We start from the raw sequence: 20778 nt of genomic DNA, 5'->3' as shown, positions 1-20778 counted from the left end.
TGAGGCCCAGTCCTTTGAAATGAATGAAAATAGTTTAAGGTGCTTGAAGTAGTAGAGGCAGATACAATAGGGTCTGTTAAGAGAATCTTAGATAGGTTCATGGAACTTAGAAAATTAGAGGGCTCTGCGGTAGGGTAATTCTAGCAGTTTCTAGAGTAGGGTACATGGTCGGCACAACATTGTGGGCTGAAGGACCTGTAATTTGCTGCAGATTTCTATGATTCTATGAAATTCAAGGGAAATCTCTTCTCCCACGGAGTAGTGACTATTTGCAACAGAGAGTATGAGAGACAAACGGCAGAGATACACTTTAAAATACTGATATGGAACAGAAACGTGGGCTGGGACCAGATGGATTGAGTGGTCTCTCTAGTGTACATTGTGAGTGTAGTAGAGAGTGAACGTAATATTAAACACCAGTCTAGTTTAAGGCTAACATCAGCAGAACAGACTCCTCCAATGCTCAGTGACCAGGGTTCAGTCCTGGGTGCGATGAGCAGCCGCAAGAACTGCAGAATCTGACAGTAACAGTCCCTCATGAACCTGCAGCTGCCTTCAGTCACCGTGATGGTTAAACATTTAACACAGAACTAATTTGAACTTCCATCCCTATTGCCGCAGCTGGGATGACTGAGTAAATCTCTTTGCTCACTCCGGACAGAAATGTGGCCTCTATTTATTGTGAACTCACTGGAACAACACAAGATGGGTTAACTGAATGAGTCTCTTCACAGACACGGAGCAGGTGAACGGTCGCTTCCGGGTGCGAAGCTGTTGGTGTATCTGCGATGGCCGATTGAATCCCTTCCAAAATGAGAGCCAGTGAATGACGTCACACTGCTATCAACGCCATGGGATATTTCAGGTTTTTTCACTTATTGATTTCAGCGTGCTGTGTGTGTCGGAATGCCTGTATCTATTCAGTAAATCTAATTTGCATGTTTATCCTGTGATATTATATCCGGACAGGATCATGTATCGCCCTATCTCTGATAACGGATTGGTAGCAATGCAATTGTTTGACTCCGAATCTAAAACTGGATCAGGTTTGTATTGATTGTCATCTATAGTATCTTTCATGATCGTCTCATAAAGCAGGATTTTGGTGAATGATGCTTGCCACTTGATGGCGTCTTTGTCAGCAATCAAACGGCATATTCTGCTTTAGAGCACAACACTTCGTCTTGAGTTTGTGACTCTTTTAATGTGCATTTTTGTTATTTCTGTGTCAACCGCCTGGTCCTGTATTGACACAAGGAACTACGCAGTTTCTGGGAAGAGGTCTCCAGCTTTGAGCCTGACGTTGGACGCTTTCCTCCTTTGCTCACATCGTGGGGATCTCATCCATGGACGATTATGCTAATTTATTGGCTAACTCTTTCTTCTATAGCAGTGTTTCCCAGCCTATTTTAGCCCCAGTGCCGCAAGTCAAGGCGAAATGCCGAGCACCCTCGTTGCTAATCCCCAACGACGTCTGTTAGGTTGGTTCGGTCGGACGAGATCGCCAAGTGTCAGACCCGTTGTGACGACGAATGCTCAAGGCCTGCAGTGCGATGCTTCTTCCTTTATTCCAGTGCCACATCCTTTTTGGAAGTACCTGCTCTACTAACGGTCGATCAGGTCTGATACCGCAAGTTAGAGGCAGCTTATTGCCCCGCCAGGAATCTCGAATGCCCCCCACCCCCGGCGAGTGCTATTTGCTCCTAAAGCCATCTTAGGACACGTAACTGCCCCCAGAGGGGATCACTGTTCCATTGTGATCATTTCTTCATCTTTCTGGGTTGAGCTTTCATTTCAGTTCAGAATAGCACACGCTCGCAGCGTGTTGAATCCTGCTTTTGTTGATGCAAATACATCCTTAGAAGAGTTACTGTGAGTGGGACAGAGGAAATGCAACTCCCTCAACACTGAGTGTGTGCAGCTCCCTCAACATCTTGCTCCTTCCTCTCTCTAGTGCGCTCACCAGATCTGTCAGTCCCTTTCTCCCTACCCCTCACCCTCCGCTCAAACCTCAGCACACATTCCTCTCTGCTTCTCTCCTCCATCTACTCTCACTCTCCCTTCCCCTCTCCACTCTTATCTTAATAATACCTCTCCCACTTCCTCACCTCCCTCTCTTACTCTGCTCACCCCAACTTCCTCTCACTCTCACTTCTCTACTCCACTTTCTGTCTACAAACCACACCCCTCCTTTACAGACCGACCTGGATCCTCGGCCTATGTTCACTCCATAATAGCACCTTTCAATGTGCAACGGTGACATCGGAACTTACTGGCACTTGGGAGTTGAATGAAGCAGAGGAGGGAAAGAAAGAGACAGAGAGATAGAGGAAGAGGCAGAAGGAGAGAAGGGACAGTGGGAAAGTGAGAGGGGGAGGGAGAGATAGATTGGAGGAGAGAGAGAGAGAGAAGAGAGAACAGGCTGAGTGGTGGTATTGAAAGAGAGGGAGAGAGAATCGAGAGACAGTAGGAGTGGTAGTGAGACAGACTGAGGAGAGATGAGAGGTAAGTGGCGGAGGCAAGAAACAGGGGAGAGAGATGGTGGCGACAACCAGCGAGGGGAGAGAATGGCGGGGAGATGGATGTGGGTGAGAAATAAACAGGGAGCGAGTGAGGGGGCAGAAGGAGGCATGGGAGAGAATGACGGAGGAGAGAGATTGAAGGGAATATGGGAGGGAAGAGAGATGGGGAGTTAAACTGGGATAGAAACCAGGGATTGAGCCGGTGGAGATATACGAGGGAAAGGGACGGGCCTTTTGATATCTCTGTTGATCAGTGAGAGAGAAACTGACAGGGATCGAAAAGGGCCACTCATTTTAAATGGAGACATATGGAATTTTCTAAAATTCTAAATCTTCCATGTAAATTCCTTTAGGATCAATGAAGTGTCTATCTATCTGAGTGTAGGCGGGTGGCTGGGTACATTTGAGCTGGAGATACAGGGGAAAGGGCACAGAAGCATAGATCAGACACGGTCATGCTGAATAAACATGATATCGTAAGACTTCCTCCTCATCTGAATTGATTTCCCTGTAGTCTGAGGGTGTATCCCTGGACCTGGGCTCCGTATTATGGGAAACATCCTCTCCATATCCTCTCTGTCCTGGCTTTACAGTATTTGGGAACCCCGCCCCCACAACTCCACACCCCGCCCATAATTCTAAACTTCAGCGGGAACAGGCACAGAGACATCAAATACCATGAACTGGTGTCTTGTTAAGCAGCTTCAGGTGCAGCACCTTGTTCAAAACCATCTGAAAATCCAAACAAACAACATCCACCACCTTTCTCATTTCACCAAAGAATTCCAACAGATCTGTCTGGGAAGAGGAAAACCATGCCGTTTTGGCCATACAGGGGAGGATTTGAAAGGACTGTCATGGAACAGAATCACTGGCAGGATACAGCTGGCCAGAGTTGACTCTCTACTGTACACTAGGTGTGTTAGAAATTCACTTAAGTACCAGAGACAGAGTTTAAAATAAACTGATTTATTTGTCTCAGATCCAGAATATTAAACACCAGTCCCATTAAAGGTGAAAGAAGAAACTCCTCCCATGCCCAGTGACCAGGGTGCAGAACTGGGTGTGGTGAATCGCATCAATAATTGCAGAGTTCAGCACCGACAGTCACTCTCGAAATTGCATTCAGCAACGGTGATGGACAAATATCCAGCATGCAGCTCATTGAAACTTTCTCCTCAATGTGAACAGTGTGTCACAAGTGTAACATGCCGTAAGGTTTCACTGCTAATGTAATGGCCTCTCTGCAATGTTTCACTGCTGAGGTAATGGTTTCTCTGCAGCAGCAATGTTTACGATACAACTAGAGATACGGGTTATTGAGTGCGGGGCTATCCGATGATAGAAATGTTCTTTCTTGTGAGTCTGGAAGAGAGATTTTTGTGGTCTTTTGCTGGGGGAGATGAAAAGATGCAAATGGAGACAGTGGGCTCTTTTTCTTCTTTTTTTGTTTACTTTGCTAACCCTGTATTCAAAGTAAGTATTATAAAGCTCAATAGTTTAATCGGATACTGTGTACTGTTTGTTATTTCGGGGAACATTTGTAACAGGGGACACATCACACAGCATTCACCCAAACAAGATTTCTCTAGTTCGGCCGGGCTGGGGGGGGGGCTATCACCCCCTATATTAAGCTGCTAGCCGAAGCGAGAGTTACATAAGCCGAGATGACTGAGTGAATCGCTTCCCACAATCACAGCAGGTGAACGGCCTCTCCCCAGTGTGAACTCAATGATGCACATTTGATGGAGATGGCTGTGAGAAACTCTTCCCAATGTCTGAGCAGGTAAATGACCTCTACCCAGTGTGAACTCGCTGGTGTTTCTGTAGTTGAGATGACTGAGTGAATCCCTTCCCACACACTGAGCAGGTGAATGGCCTCTCCCCAGTGTGAACTCGCTGATGTACCTTCAGGTTAGATGAGCAAGTGAATCCCTTCCCACAGTCTGAGCAGGTGAACGGCCTCTCTCCAGTGTGAACTCGATGGTGAGCTATTAGGTCAGATGATCGAGTGAATCTCCTCCCACAGTCTGAGCAGGTGAATGGCCTCTCCCCAGTGTGAACTCGCTGATGTACCTTCAGGTTATATGAGCAATTGAATCCCTTCCCACAGTCTGAGCAGGTGAACGGCCTCTCTCCAGTGTGAACTCGATGGTGAGCTATTAGGTCAGATGATCGAGTGAATCTCCTCCCACAGTCTGAGCAGGTGAAAGGCCTCTCACCAGTGTGAACTCGCTGATGTACCTTCAGGTTATATGAGCAATTGAATCCCTTCCCACAGTCTGAGCAGGTGAACTGCTGCTCCCTGGTGTGAACTCGCTGGTGTACCATTAGGGTGGATGACCGAGTGAATCCTTTTCCACAGTCTGAGCAGGTGAATGGCCTCTCCCCAGTGTGAACTCGATGGTGAGCCATTAGGGTGGATGACCGAGTGAATCCTTTTCCACAGTCTGAGCAGGTGAATGGCCTCTCCCCAGTGTGAACTCGATGGTGAGCCATTAGGTCGGCTGACCGAGTGAATCCCTTCCCACAGTCTGAGCAGGTGAATGGCCTCTCTCCAGTGTGAACTCGCTGATGTACCTTCAGGTTAGATGAGCAAGTGAATCCCTTCCCGCAGTCCGAGCAGGTGAACGGCCTCTCTCCAGTGTGAACTCCCTGGTGTGCCACGAGGTAGGAGGACTGTGTGAATCCCTTCCCGCAGTCTGAGCAGGTGAAAGGCCTCTCGCCAGTGTGAACTCGCTGGTGTGCCACGAGGGAGGAGGACTGTGTGAATCCCTTCCCGCAGTCTGAGCAGGTGAAAGGCCTCTCGCCAGTGTGAACTCGCTGATGTTCCTTCAGGTTAGATGAGCAAGTCGATCCCTTCCCACAGTCTGAGCAGGTGAACGGACGCTCCCCGGTGTGAACTCGCTGGTGAGCCATTATGTCAGATGACCGAATGAAGCTTTCCCCACAAATTCAGCACATGACCTACTTCTGCCCAGTGTGAACTGACTGGTGTGTCCACAGGTGGGACGACCACTGGATCCGTTCTCACACACAGAACAGGTGAATGGCCTTGTCCCAGTGTGAATTTGCTGATGTACATTCAGTTGAAATGACCGAGTGAATCAATTCCCACTGTCTGAGCAGGTGAATGATCTGTCCCCTGTGTAAAATAACGGGCATGCCAGTTGGTCATATGATCGAGTGAATCCCTCTCCACAGTCTGAGCAGGAAGGATGATTGAGTGAATCCCTTGCTGCACTTCTTAAATATCTGGACAGAGACAGCAAAACTGGTGTAATCTGTTTGAGATTCCTGTAGACAAATTCCTCGTCATTTTTAACCTGGAAAAAGATTTACAAAATCCATCAGTGGGGGAAGGACAACATTTCAGATGAGATCACTTGATTTGCTAAGGTGTGATCTGGCATCACACTGTTACAGTGAAGTTCAACCCAAGTTGGAGAGAGAAATCATCTTCTAACTGGGCACAGTGCTGGTATCTGGAATAACCATCAAATTCTCTGATGCTCTTCCTGTCTCTATAAGAATGGGGCATTTCTGCCGTCTCCAATATGTGACCTGGCTCAGTTTGACTCTCTCCATTGGTATTATTCCCTGTTCCCACTGAGCTACACGGGTGCCTGGCCCCACAGTAACTGAAATATTCTCACACAAAGCCGGCAGTGCATTCCACGCACCCACCACTCTCTGTGTAAAAAAATACCCGACATCCCCTCTATTTCCAAGCACCTTAAAACTATGAGCCTCATTTTAGCCATCTTGGACCTGGTAAAAAAACCTCCGGCTATCCATACAATGAATGCCCCTCGTCATCTTTTCACCTAAAATATGCTCTAAACATAAACAAGGGAATCATACATTGCTTTGAGGTTTTGTTACAAGTATACAAAATTATTAGGGTACAGATAGGGTAAATGCAAGCAGCATTTTCCACTGAGGTTGGGTGGGATGACAACCAGAGGATCATGGGTAAGTGGCAAAGGTGAAAATTTAACGGGAGCGTGTGGAAAAGCTCTTCACTGAAATAGTTGTGAGAGTGTGGAATGAGATGTCAGCATGAGTGATGAATATGAGCTCAGTTTCACCATTTTAAAGAAGTTTGGATGGGAGCCTGGATGGTAGGGGTATGGAGGGCGATGGTTCCGGTGCAGGTAGTTGCATTAGACAGCTTAAATGCTTTTTCAGCATTGACTAGATGGGCCAAGTAGCCTGTTTCTGTACTGAACTTCTCCAGGTTTCTGTGACAGAGAAGCTGGACAAACTTGTTTGGATGGGGAAAGGTAGGAGTGACAACGGAGCAGCAATGGCTGGTGATTCTGGGAGCAATTCGGGAGCTGAGTTATCGATACATCCCAAAGAAGTGGAAGCATTGGAAAGGCAGGAGGACACAACTGTGGCTGGAATGAGGAGCCAAAGCCAACATAGAAGCCAAAGAGAGGGCAAATAAAAGAGCAAAAACTATTGGGAAGCGTTTAGAAACCAACAGAAGACGACTTAAAAAAAGTCAGATGAGTTCAGGGTGTGGAATGATGATTAATGAGTCAGTCATTAATGAGTCTTGGCAGCACCCAACAGTCTGAGGCATTCAGAGGAACAAAATATCCGGGGCCCCAATATCTCCTGAAAACCAAGGTTCCCTGCACCAGTAACCTGTCAACTTTTATTTTGACAGGCACATACAAACTCTACACCCTCAAAATTTCACTTCTGAAGGCCTCCCACTTACAAGTACTCCTTTGCCAGAAAACAGCCTGTCCCAAACCACACTTGTCAGATCCTTTCTGATACCATCAAAATTGACCTTTCTCCAATTGAGAATCTCAACCCGTGGGTCCAGACCTCTCTTTTTCCATATTTACTTTGAATCTCATGGCATTATGATCACTAATTTCTGTCATAAGCCCTGGATCAGTTCCCAACAGCTTACTGCACACTTCTACATCGGGAAATCTATGTACTGATTAAGATCACATTTGACAAACTCTACCCCATCTAGTCCTTTTACAGTACAAGAGTCCCAGTCAATATATGGAAACTTAAAATCACCAACTGAATCAACCCTTGTTTCTTGGCATGGTCTGCGATCTGTCTACAAATTTGTTCCTCTAAATCCCTCAGACTGTTGGGTGCAACCAACTCCCAGTAATGGCTACAACATCATAATTCCCTGTCCTCAGCTTATCTGGCTTTCCTACGATGCTTCCTGCATTGTGATATACACAGCTCAGCACATTCATCGCACCATGCTTAACCATTTGATTGCTGACTCTGTAGAAGTGAACTTTCCACTATTCAGGACATTTGCCGAGACAGGTGCGTAAAAAGGGCCCGAAGGATATTGGACACTCTATTCACCACAACCACAAACTGTTCCTGCTGCTAGGTCCAGGAAACTGTACCACAGCAAAGGGACCAACAGGCTCTGGGACATCATCTTCCACCAGTCCATCAGACTGATTCATTGATATCTATGTTATATTCACTGTCCCGTGTATGAACTATTATAAATTACTATATATTCCACATTTAGACGGAGATGTAACAAAAACATTTCTACTTCTCATGTACATGAAGGATGTATGTAAAAAAATCAATTCAATTCAATTCACCCTCTCCACTATCTGTTCTGTCATTCTGGCTCCCGATCCCCCTACAACTTATTTTAACCACATCACCCCTCCCCTCACACTAGCATTAGCAAGCCTTACCACAAGGATATTCATCCCCTCTTGTTCTGTTCCCCTAACTAATGAATCCCCTATCACCCCTTTGACTTTCCTCTGCCAGGTAATCCCCCCAGCAGTTTCTAAAGTGGTTCACCTGTTGTTGTGGGGAATGGTCACAAGAGTACTCCGCAGTGGCTGTTTAACCTCATTCCTGTTCCTGAATCTCATCCAGTTTCCTGAGTCCTGCACCTTGGGTGTAACTTACCTCTTTGCATGTCATATCTATCACCCCCTCCAACTCCTGGATGATCCGGATTTCATCCATTTCAAGTTCCAACTCTTTGAAGTGCAGGGTTACAAGCTGCAGCTGGATGCACATCTTGTAGGTGAGGGCATCAGGGACACTGGAGGTCTCCCCACCTTCCCACCAATGTCCCCTCTAATTTGTAATGACCAGTGTGCACATAAATCTCGTACTGTGCATTTTTCCGAGTGACATGTGCACAGTGAATTTTATATAGAGAGGTATTCATCTTAAGAGCTAGCAAAGCATTATCCATAAGAACTTTACTCTCCTCTGAGTTCGATCGAGTTCATCTGTACTCTCACACAACCTATGTAGCAGGTTTGTAACGGGTAATGAAAGATTTTGTCACCAGAGCTTTTGTACGTTGTCCATATGTGGTTTTCTTGCTAAATTGCACTTTAAAATGTCAGATTTCCAAATATCACTCCACTTCTTCCCACTTGTAAATTCTCCAGCAACTTTTGCATCACCACAAAAGACACAGGTAACACCAGTTTCTATATTGGTATAAATATTTCCCCTGAACACTCCTGAGGAATTGAGGATATATAAAAAAATCATTTTGAACCTCTGTAACCTCTGCCTAAAAGAATAATTGGGACTGAATAGGAATTTCTGAACTGATGTAAACTGTATCTTCAGCGGTTAACTAAGACAGGCTCATTACACACTGAGAGCTGATAACATTATACATTGTACCCTCGTTTGAGTAAAGGGAGGAGGACTTGCTCATAAGGACAGGAATGAACATCAGTCTGTAATTGAGTCAGGGCTTTGCAAAGGGAATAACTGATAAGGACGGGACAGTACATACATCTGTAATTAAGACCTTGATTCAGTGAACTCTCTTATCTAAGTAATTAAGTTTTACACCAACAGACGGTGGGCATACCAGTTCAAATAACATCTTGCAATAGTACTGTGTGGGGTTACTATGTATAAATGTCTGGGTTCATGTATAAATACACAGCTGTAACCTGACAGAGTCAGTCCACTTGTCAGATGGTGGCAGTGCTTACGTGCCTTCCCTTTGACAACTGGGTCTCAAACTCCTACAGGAGAATGCACAATAAACCGTGGTGACGATAAGAAGCTGGTCTCTCGTGTTTTATTCAGATTCAACTTTAACATTTGGCGTCACCAACAGGATCCCAATATAGGGAGTGCCAAGCAGACGGGCTGAGTAAGCGGCTGGACCACTCTGGGGACTGCGGAGACTGACCGGGCACCCAATATGGCCACTGGGGGGGAGCCTGTGATATTACCTCATGAGAACAAGCAGTAAATTTGATATGGAGAAAGAACTGTGGAAAGAAGTGGAAATTACTGAAAAGGGAAAGGAAGGAAAAGCCAAATGTAAAGTGGAATGGTACATTATTAGCAAGTTGGAGGAATAATGCATGTGACAAAGGGATAGAGGTATGTGCCACAGAAGGAAAGTCAAAGGTTCGGAGAGGCTAAAAGCGGAGCGTGAAAGGGTGGATTGGCGCCGAAAACGAGAGCAGGGAAACAACGTAAGCAAACCAAGGCTGGCCTAGATAGGACAGCAGGGCTGGAATGTCAGTCTGAAGTTCGAACTGATAGGGAAACAATGGATCCTGAACACATGTCTGGCATACCGACCCTGTTTGGGGACAGTGACCGTGATGGCGACCTGGCAAGATTTATTCGGTCTCTGCTGCATGATTCTCTCAGCTGATGAGGGGTGGAAATGGAAGGCAGAATTGAGATACCAAACCTATCAGGAGTTACAGACGGGAAACCATAATGAGAATGAACAGACAGACCAGATTATTCAAGCCTTGGAAAGGGCTCTCCAGCAACCTGTAAACATCACTGAAGTACTTAAATGCAAACCGAAGCCTGCGGAATCGGGACCAGACTATCAGGAGCGATTTATGTCCTGCTACGGCACTTTCACAGGAGACCAAGCATTTAAAGATGGGAATCCATCCCCCCAGTTTAACCCCTAACGGCTCCAATGCTTACCAATTAAGTTAGCCAACATGATTAAAACAAATAGTATGGATTGGCCTGACAAGGACCGAAATGGAATGTGACGAGCTTTGACCCAACTGTCAAATCCCGATCAACCCCGAAGGGAACTATTATTAAAGATGAATCTGTTCAGCAGGAAGGAGGACACGAGAGGGCTATATGTGGGGATCAGAAATGGGAACAAAAACATACCAAGGGACAGGTGGGGACAACAGCCTATTTAGAAATTGACAAACAAGTATGCTTCCAACCAAGAGTACCACCCCTCAGGAAGAGCCCAATGTAATATTGCAAGTTGCTCGAATTCCGGTTCCATTTCTGATTTATATGGGGACAACCACAACCACTCTCGATCAGGAAATGGTATCGGAAAAGGGAAAACAGCTATCAGACAATCACTCTGTCTGGGTTCAAAGGCAGGGTACGTACATATTCACGTACTCAGCCACAGCAGGTGGAATTCCAGGGGAACCAGTGTGAAGTTTCATTTACAGTCACCACCAGTCGGGGTGTAATCTAGCAGGGAGAGACTTGCTCTGTCCGTTGGAAGTCGAGATTCTCTGTGTGGACAAGGGTGTCACCCTGGGACTAGTGAACAACCGACATCTTCCCCAGTTGCTGACACCCCCCCAGTGGGCACTTAATCTGGACTCCACTGTGTTTGAACCCCTTCTGCCAGCGGCCGACCCTCATGTGACTCTGTGCTATGACCCTCCGGGGTGCTCAACTGAGGAAAGCCAGTATTATGCCCCCCTTGAGGGACAGAAGTTCCCAGTAATGGTGATTGGAGAGATTAAAGGATAAGAGGGCAGCGCATTACTGCCTGAAGTTCCTGATTTGCTTTGGCAACAGACAGGACTGGTCCTTCCCCATATCACTGTTTCAGTTTGCCCTGGGTTAAAGCCAAGGTGCCCAGAGTTCTATTCAGAAGGTTCAAAGGAACATCTAAACAAGTCTGATGCATTTTGGAAACAAGTCGTGTGGACCGATGAAGTTAAAATAGAGCCTTTTGACTGCAATGAGCAAAGGATTGTTTGGAGAAAAAAGGGTGCAGAATTTCATGAGAAGAACCCCTCTCCAACTGTTAAGCACGGGGGTGGATCGATCATGCTTTTGGCTTGTGTTACAGCCAGTCACACGGGGAACAATTACTGGTAGAGGAAATAATGAATTAAATTAAATACTAGCAAATTCTGTGAGCAAACATCACACTGTCTGTAAAAAAGCTGAACATGAAAAGAGGATGGCTTCTACAACAAGATAATGACCCTAAACACACCTCAAAATCCACAATGGACTACCTCATGAGGTGCAAGCAAAAGGTTTTGCCATGGCCCTCACAGTCCCCCGACCTAAACATCATCGAGAATCTGTGGATAGACCTCAGAAGATCAGTGCATGCAAGACAGCTCAAGAATCCACAGAACTAGAACCCTTTTGCAAGGAAGAATGGGCGAAAATCCCCCAAACAAGAATTGAAAGACTCTTAGCTGGCTACAAAAAGCATTTACAAGCTGTGATACTTGCCAAAGGGGGTGTTACTAAGTACTGACCATGCAGGGTGCCCAAACTTTTGCTTCAGGCCCTTTTCCTTTTTTGTTATTTTGAAACTGTAAAAGATGGAAATAAAAAAGTTTTCTTGTTTAAAATATTAAAGAAATGTGTCATCTTTAACTTATGCCTTTTGGAAATCAGTTCAACTTTTACTCGTTTAACTATTCACAGTAACAGAAACTTTAACCGGGGTGCCCAAGCTTTTGCATGCCAGTGTAATTGAGCAGGCCTCTTTTGAATCAGCTGTCTCTGCCCAGAAGGCTGAGCTGTTTGCTCTGACTCCTGCCTGTATCCTAGCAACAGACTAAAGTGCGGACTTTTACACGGACTCCCATTTTGAACTGACTACGGGGCTTTGGGGATTCCTGACTTCCTCTGGCCACCCCATTAGTAATGCCACCTTTGTAGACAACTTACTCACCGCTCTACAGCTACCTCGAGTTTTGACTATTATTAAATGTGCTGCCCATACTGGGGAATGTGATGACATATTTAAAGGTAATGCTGGGGCTGATGCTGCTGCCAAACAGACAGCCTTGAATACCACACGTTTAGTCCCCTCGGGAACCCAGCGAGCAATTAGACAAAATCTAACGATGGATATGCCAGACATCGGTGAAATATGTAACTAACTGGAGGACGAACACCCCTGAAGGAGAGCACAAACTATGGTCCCAAATGGGTTGCCACCTCGAACCTCAGACCGATTTATGGGTGACCCCTGCGTGAAAGGTCTGTGTTCCCTCCGTGTTCTTACCAATTTTGATAGATTATGTACATAATTGTACACACTTGGGCAAGGAAGGAATGGTTAACACATTATTACAACCTTGATTTCCAGAAAGCAGCTGAAAAATGAGCCAAAGCATGCTTAAATTGTAAAAAAAAACAAATGCTGGAAAGGGGATGCCTTGTGGTTCTGGAAATACCCCCTTGCCTGGTGGACCTTTTTCTTGTTTGCAACTTGAGTTTATAGAATTACCTAGAGTACATTGTTATAGGTATTGCTCAGTGATAGTAGATGGATTTAGCAGATGGATTGAAGCTGTTCCTACAACTAATACCACCACTATGACTGCTGTGAAAATATTGCTAAAATAAATAACTCCTCACTATGGACTTCCAGAAATGATCAGCTAGGACAATGGGCCAAAATAAATGAGGAAATCTGTAAAGAACTTGCTATAAAACAGCAGTTCCACTGCACCCATCATCTGAATGCAGCGACATAGTGGAAGGAGCCAGTTGAAAGATAAGTTGGCAAAACTTAGACAAGAAAATGGATTGACCTGGTTGAAGGTTTTACCCTTAGTCCTATTCCATATGAGAATCACGCCATCAAGTAAGACAGGGCTGTCACCTGCAGAAATTATCTACGGGAAGCCCATGAGAACCCCATGGGGATCCCGACCTTGTTTGCCGCTCCTCCCTCAGAGCTTACCTGCAACATTGGATATGCACACCTTGGGGGAGGAGATGGGAAAATTAACTAAAACTCTCCAAGGCTTGCATTCACAGGTATGACAGGCCTATCGAGAGGACAAAACCCAAACTAAAGGTCACCACTCCACCATCAAGACTGGAGATTTTGTCCTGCTCAGGAACTGGGATGGTAAGAAGTTGGGACCGAGGTGGAGAGGACTGTACCAAGTGCTACTGACAACACCTCTTGTAGTGATGGTGGAAGGGCAGGTCCGGCGGATACATCGAACGGACTGTAAACACGTTACTGGCAGAACTGATAAGGACTGAATAATGTACTGGTTAATGCTGATTTTAATGACCCTAAGGGAACCTGTCCCTGTCTTGGGAGGCCCCCAGTTTAACAGTTTACTGTCCCTCTGCCACACCAAGGCTAAGCACGTGGAGCGGGGAGCATGTTGGGTATGTGATGAAATTCCCCAACATGGTCAGACTATGATCCCTATGTCACTGGTGCCCCTGAATACTAGCGCAGTAAATTCAGTTATGGTGTTTTCTGATAGCCGTAATGGTAGCATTGTCAATTGCACCATATCCAGGTCTGGAAGGTGAGACTGGGGATGGTGTTGCTTTGAGGGTTGGAGACGTAGATCTCCTCCACAAGACCCCTCCAAGCTATGGCCGGGGATAAGAGTTACATCTCCAGCAGTGGCTAGTGCTACTTGTTGGTGTAACCAGAATGAGAGTGCACCCTATCAAGTGGGAAGTAGTAACTGTACCAAGAGTCAAACTTATGATACCCCTGGACCACTAAATGGAACTTATTGAGTTTGGGGAAATAGGGCCTATCCCTGGCTGCCGGGAGACAGAACAGGGCAGCGGCATGGAACCACACCCTACCAGACGGGTTCTCGAGGGGGGATGAGGGTTGGAGTGGTTGTTGCTACTTGGCCGACCTTGTGCCACACTTGAGGATCCTGGCTCAGCCTCAGGATCACCCCCACTGGAATAGGCAATGAAGGATTGCCTGATAAATTTGGTGGATTGCTTTAATTATGATTGAAATAATAAGCAGGGTGGACAAAGGAGAATTGGTAGATATTGTGTACGTGGAATTTCAGACCTTTGACAAAGTGCCACACATGAGGCTTCTTAACGAGCTCTGAGCCTGGTTGGGCGGCGATGAGGAAGGAGCTGATCTCGGGTTTGTGTAAATCGAAGGGCAGTTGCAGTGGGAAAGGGCTGGGTCCGAGCCAAACGGCTGCATAGTCTGGGCCGGGAATGTAGGATCAGTTAGTTCTGGTTCCCCAAGCTGTGAGAGTGGATGTCGGTGACGAGGATCTGTCTACATGTACGGGTGTGGGGTAAATGGTGGGAATGTTGTGGGGTTACCGATGGGGTGGAGGGAGGTTGGGGATGTGGGTTATCGGACACAGTGCGACCCGGGCGGATGAGTCCTAGGGCAGATTTAGTTGTGAGCAAGGGCGGATCTGGTCCATTGCATCAGACAGCTTTCAGGAAGCAACAAATCTCTCTTTATATTAATCACTGTCTAATCTTGCTGCTACCATTGTGTTTGTCACAGAGCCCAGAGTCTGGGAACAGCTCAATGGTAGGAAGCAGATAGTGATGATGGGAGCAAACATGAGGAAATCTGCAGATGCTGGAAATTCAAACAACACACACAAAATGCTGGTGGAACACAGCAGGCCAGGCAGCATCTATAAGGTGAAGCACTGTCGACATTTTGGGCTGAGACCCTTCGTCAGGACTAACTGAAAGGAAAGATACTAAGAGATTTGAAAGTAGTGGGGGAGGGGAAAATGTGAAATGATAGGAGTAGACCGGAGGGGGTGGGATAAAGCTAAAAGCTGGAAAGGTGATTGGCGAAAGTGATACAGAGCTGGAGAAGGGAAAGGATCATGGGACAGGAGGCCTCGGGAGAAAGAAAGGGGGAGGGGGAAAGCACCAGAGGTCGACAGTGTTTCTCCTTATAGATGCTGCCTGGCCTGCTGTGTTCCACCAGCATTTTGTGTGTGTTGGTGATAATGGGAGGCTGTTTATTGGAGTCAAGGCCCGTGCCTCCTGGAGCTCCCCAGGGTGACACCCATTGCTACTTGTCATCTATGTCAATAATCTGGTTGAGAATGTACAGGGTACGGGTAGTGAGTTTGCAGCAAGTAATTGCAAACAACTACCTCCTTTTGCAGGATAGTAAATATAAACATCCCTCTTTCCCTCTCCACACTCAGAACCGACCAAAAGCTACTTCAGAAGATGCAAGCTCTTCAAATGAGCAAACACTGAGGGAATGTGTGTGAGTTTAAAGAGCTGGGATACTGACAGCACGTTACAGACCTGGAGTGATTGCAACTGGGTCTGATAGAGGCATAACTGGTATTTCTGGTCACATTCAGTCTCACTCCAACTATTCCCTACCTTCCTTTTACAGTTATGTGATGTCTAAAGGACCAGTATTCGAGTAAATGAGACTCACCAAACTTTCTCCTGACTGAATCAATGGAAACTCCGAGTCAGAAGGTTTCTCTCCAGTTGATGCTCTCAGTCCTCGGGCTGGTTCACGTGTTGCTGTTCCCTCATCTTCAGTCGTGGTTTGCTTCCAGTTGTGGGCTTTTCTTCCAATAAATCTCTCACCACAGGTCTAACTTTAACATAAATGATAATGAAGCACGTTAACAATACAAAGGAGAACAAAATATTTCTGCTCACTGAAATCTAAATATCGAAGACAAATATAACGATCTCAGTGAACAAATCTGTAATTGTCCCTGACACATCACAAAACCTGATATGGGATAGGAAGGAGTCATCGTTCAGTCATGGTCAGATATAAGATGCAGGAACAGAATTAGGTGATTCGATCCATCGAGTCTGCTCCACCACTGAACCATGGCTGAGACTTATTCCAACACCATATTCCTGCCTTCCACCTGTAACTCAGAAGCTACTTAGCAATCATGAATATAATAATCTCTGTCATAAATATACCCAAATGGCAGCCTCAAACAACCTCTGCGGCAACAAATTCCACAGATCAGACATCTTTTGGCTGAAGAAATTTTTCTCATCTCAGTTTTAAAGGGAAGCATCTTTATTCTGAGTGTGCTCTCAGAACCCAGACTCTCCATCTAATGGAAACATCCTCTCCATGTCCACTGTATCCAGGCTTTTCAGCATTTGGTAGGTTTACTTAACCACCCCGTCCCCTTTCACCCCCGTCTGAACTCCATTGAGCACAACCCCAGAACCATCAAATGCTCCTCATACATAAAGCCGATCATTCCTGAGATTATTCACGTGAATCTCATTAGCAACAACTGCACTGAACACATTCCCAAGTACAACAGACAATCAGGAAATTTAAACCATTCCAGAGTGAATGGAATAAAAAGAAACCGGATTCACCTGAATCGCTCAACAGGTAAGGAACTGCTGTGGGGAGAGAAACAAATTTAACGATTCAGGTTCACAATCATTTGTCAGAATGGATTCACAATTTTTCATTTTAGTGCAGATCTCCAGCAACCTGAGTTTCTGTTTGATCTCCACTGTCTAACAGACAAGTGACAGCGAGGAGGAATTTCCAAACACAGTTCAAACACTGAACCCCCCCAGGTCTATTTCTACTGGTTCAAACACAGAACAGGATGGAATACAAACTCATTCTCTCCTCAGATTAGCAGCAACGCTTCCAAAGGAACTCCAGAAAAAAAAACAGTTGATCCCAGACCAGAAATACTCACTCAACACCTCGTAAACCTGGGCAGCTTGATCCCCGGGTCCATGTTACTTGGATCTAAACAGGGGTGCAGTGCTGCCGGAGCTCACCGGAGCACCACTGTAAAAAAATCAAAATAAACAAGCGGGGAATTTAACAGCAGCTGCATATTAAATTGAGGGAATTTTACGGAAGCGGGGGTTGGGGATTGGGGCTGGTGGATGGGGGGGGAATACCACTAATAACATTAGGATAGGATATTTGATCGTTTTTGGTGAAATCCTGCAGCTGTGACTGTGGTGGTCCGTGGATTACTCGCTAATGCAAAAGTAAATTTTTTCTCACTAACAATCCTATGGCTTCGAAGCAAACGACGTTACTTCACTTGCTTGGTAATTATATTTTATGATAATTAGTGAATGCAACCGTGCAATACTTTGTCATATTATTAAATTAAGTGTTATATGTTTTTTCTTTTCTTTTTTTTATTAGTTTTTTTATACATTTTACAAATTAAAAAACCCCAAATCGCAATGAGGAACATTAATACAGTGCAAAATTAAGCATACAATGACAATATGTTACAAAGAAAGAGAATTTTTTAAAAAGCACCTAAATTGAAGACAAGTAAACTTAGTATCCTCCCCAAGCCCCACAACACAAAAAAAAACTCCAGACCAACCACAACACAATATAGAGAATATAAATCAGGACAATCAAACTCCCAGACTGTGAATACACTTAGCAACAGAGGATAATAATGCCTACTACCAGAAAAAAAAGGGAGCTGAAAGCAAGGGACCGAAAAAGAAAAAAAACCCTAGTCAAGAGGAAGGTTATGAAAGTACTCGATAAAAGGTCCCCAGACCTTATGGAACTTTAGATCCAAATTAAGAACTGAATAGTGAATTTTTTCGAGGTCCAAGCAGGCCATAATGTCATTAAGCCATTGAGCATGAGTGGGCGGGGCAACATCTCTCCATCTAAGGAGGATCAAGCGTCTAGCCAGGAGAGAGGCAAAGGATAATATTCGGCATTTGGTCGGACTCAAACGTAAATCTGTCTCGCCCCAGAAACCGAACAAAGCAATTAAGGGGTTTGGTTCTTGGTGCTGATTCAGAATATATGATAACGTAGTGAAGACATCTTTCCAAAATTTCTCCAAGCTAGGACAGAACCAGGAACATATGAATGAGAGAGGCCTCGCCACTCTTGCATTTATCACAGAGCGGACTAATGTTAGGGTAGAATCGAGATAGTTTAGATTTAGACATATGGGCTCTATGAACAATCTTAAACTGTAAAAGGCAATGGCGAGCATAAAGAGAGGTTGAGTTAACCGATTTGAGAATCGAGTCCCAGCTCTCATCAGATAAGGAGGTATTTAAATCCTGCTCCCAGGTCATTTTAATTTTATCCACAGGGGCCCATCGTAAGGCTGCTAATTTATCTCGAATGATTGATATTAAACCTTTACCTAGTGGATTAATGGAAAGAAATAAGTCCATAGCATTTTTCGCAGGCATTTCAGGAAAGTTAGGAATTAAAGGAGCAATAAAGCGTCTAATTTGGAGATATCTAAAAAAATGAACATTGGGCAGATTGAACTTAACAGAGAGCTGCTTAAAAGAAGCGAAGTGATTATTAATGAAAAGATCTTCAAAATGTCTAATGCCCTTCCTATACCAAACATGGAATGCTGAATCGTACGTAGTAGGTAAAAAAAAAAGGTGATTATGTACGACAGGGCTGGAAACAGAAAAACCATGGAAACCATAGCATTTCCTAAACTGAGCCCATATACGCAAAGTGTGTCTAACAAGAGGATTAGCTATTAATCTGGACAGACTACTGGGGAGTGCAAAGACAGATAATTCTTTAGTGGAGCTGAACTCCATTGCCACCCAATTAGGGCAAAGTGTTAAGATTTATTGTACCAGTTATATACTGAAATGCAGAGATTGGCAAGAATCTTGTTAATGTCTTAACTATCACCGTATTTCTGTGGAGCTCTGGAATTCATATATATTTCTTTCATATTTGTTTAGTATTTGACATTATAAAAAGCCCTATTCATATATATATATATATATATATATATATATATATATATATATATATATATATACACACACACATACACCCAATTTGTGTACGTGCTCATCACATGAATGGGGGAAGGAAGTCAAGGAAGTTGCCCAGCACATGAAAGGAGCAGGTACACAAATTAGGTGTGACACACGAGGGATGATTGATAAAATCGTGGCCTAAGGTGGACGGTCGATTTCAGAAAAACTAGCCATTTTCCATTATCTGAAACAGAAATACCGCAAGAGTTTTAATTTCAAAATTTCTGCATAATCACTCAAAGAGTTGAACTGCAAGTTTATGTACCGAGAGCAGTATAACTTTAGGCCTTCTAACATAGGCCACTAACTTATCAATCACCGCTCGTACAGCTCCGGCAGCTAAAAGATTGGCATTGCACCCCTGCTCCAGCCGTCCGGCAGAGCTCGGGCCCGGCCCTTTCCCAATGCAACCGGCCCCCAATTTACAGAAATCCGCCGAGATCAGACCCCACTCACCCCCACTCCAGTCGAAGAACCCCCCAACAGCTGCATTGGCACTGCGCATGCGTTTAACGGGAGGTTTTTCCGCAGCACCACCGGTGGCTGGAGGTCTGCACATCGTCGCCAGTGGCCGGAGGTCCGTACAGCGACACCAGCGGCCGGAGGTCTGCACATCGCCACGAGTGGCCAGCGGTCACTGCAGCGCCTCCTGTGATCGGAGGGGCAAATCACAAACGCGGCAAAGTCTGCAGATAATACACACAAAATGCTGGTGGGACACAGCAGGCCAGGCAGCATCTATAAGGAGAAGCACTGTCCTTATAGATGCTGCCTGGCCTGCTGTGTCCCACCAGCATTTTGTGTGTGTTGTTTGGATTTCCTGCATCTGCAGATTTCCTCGTGGTTGCTCTTTAAAGTCTGCAGATGCAGGAAATCCAGAGCAACACAAACAAAATGCTGGCAGAACTCAGCAGATCCCGCAAGCATCTATCGAAAAGAGTCAACAGTCGTGAGACGTCAGAGAGGAAAAGAGGGAGTGGGAGGGAAGATTTGTTCACCGGAAAGAGAAATCGATATTCATGCCATCAGGTTATGGGGGGGGGGGCGCTACCCAGACGGAATATAAGGTGCAGATCCTGGACCTTGAGGGTGGCCTTAACTTGGCACAAGAGGAGGGGATGGGTTGTCACGTCGGATCGGGAATGGGAATCGGAATGAAAATGTTTGGACACCGGGAAGTCCCGCTGGGAGCGGATAGTTCAAAGGTCAGTTTATTAACAAAGCAGGTATCCATAAACAACTCTTGCGTTTTTTTTTCCAGAGAACCACAAAACAAAGAAAGAGCATGAAAGTCGTTCAGAGAGAAAAATCAAATTCCCACCCCACCCCCCGCATCAAAAAGAACGGCATCCCGATCATCGACCCCCAAAACCCACCCCCCAAGCACAAAAGGGAACAATAATATCGATCCGTCCCCCCAAAAAATACAACCCTA

At 45.4% G+C, this 20778-nt stretch overlaps 1 protein-coding gene across 5 annotated transcripts in view; it reads right to left on the bottom strand.

The window, feature by feature from the left end:
* LOC140724037 (uncharacterized) overlaps positions 1-19890 on the bottom strand; it is a 388007-nt gene extending 368117 nt beyond the window's left edge. The window contains exons 1-5 of one of the 5 annotated variants that reach the window (XM_073038530.1): positions 19800-19868; positions 17240-17334; positions 15973-16141; positions 12053-12109; positions 3476-5848 (exon numbers count right to left, since the gene is read on the bottom strand). In XM_073038530.1, the coding sequence (XP_072894631.1) occupies positions 4320-5441 (1122 nt within the window). In that variant the 5' untranslated portion in view covers positions 5442-5848; positions 12053-12109; positions 15973-16141; positions 17240-17334; positions 19800-19868 and the 3' untranslated portion in view covers positions 3476-4319. Of the gene's footprint in view, positions 1-3475; positions 5849-12052; positions 12110-15972; positions 16142-17239; positions 17335-19799 lie in introns of those variants that run through there. The other 4 variants (XM_073038533.1, XM_073038532.1, XM_073038531.1 and 1 more) reach the window with 4 other exon arrangements.
* Positions 19891-20778: the final 888 nt, after the last annotated feature.

The sequence above is a fragment of the Hemitrygon akajei genome, unplaced genomic scaffold (assembly GCF_048418815.1).
Source record: "Hemitrygon akajei unplaced genomic scaffold, sHemAka1.3 Scf000154, whole genome shotgun sequence".
In the NCBI taxonomy this organism is placed as follows: domain Eukaryota; kingdom Metazoa; phylum Chordata; class Chondrichthyes; order Myliobatiformes; family Dasyatidae; genus Hemitrygon; species Hemitrygon akajei.
Note: the sequence above shows the minus strand (reverse complement) of the source record. Positions and strands in the feature narration are given on the sequence as shown.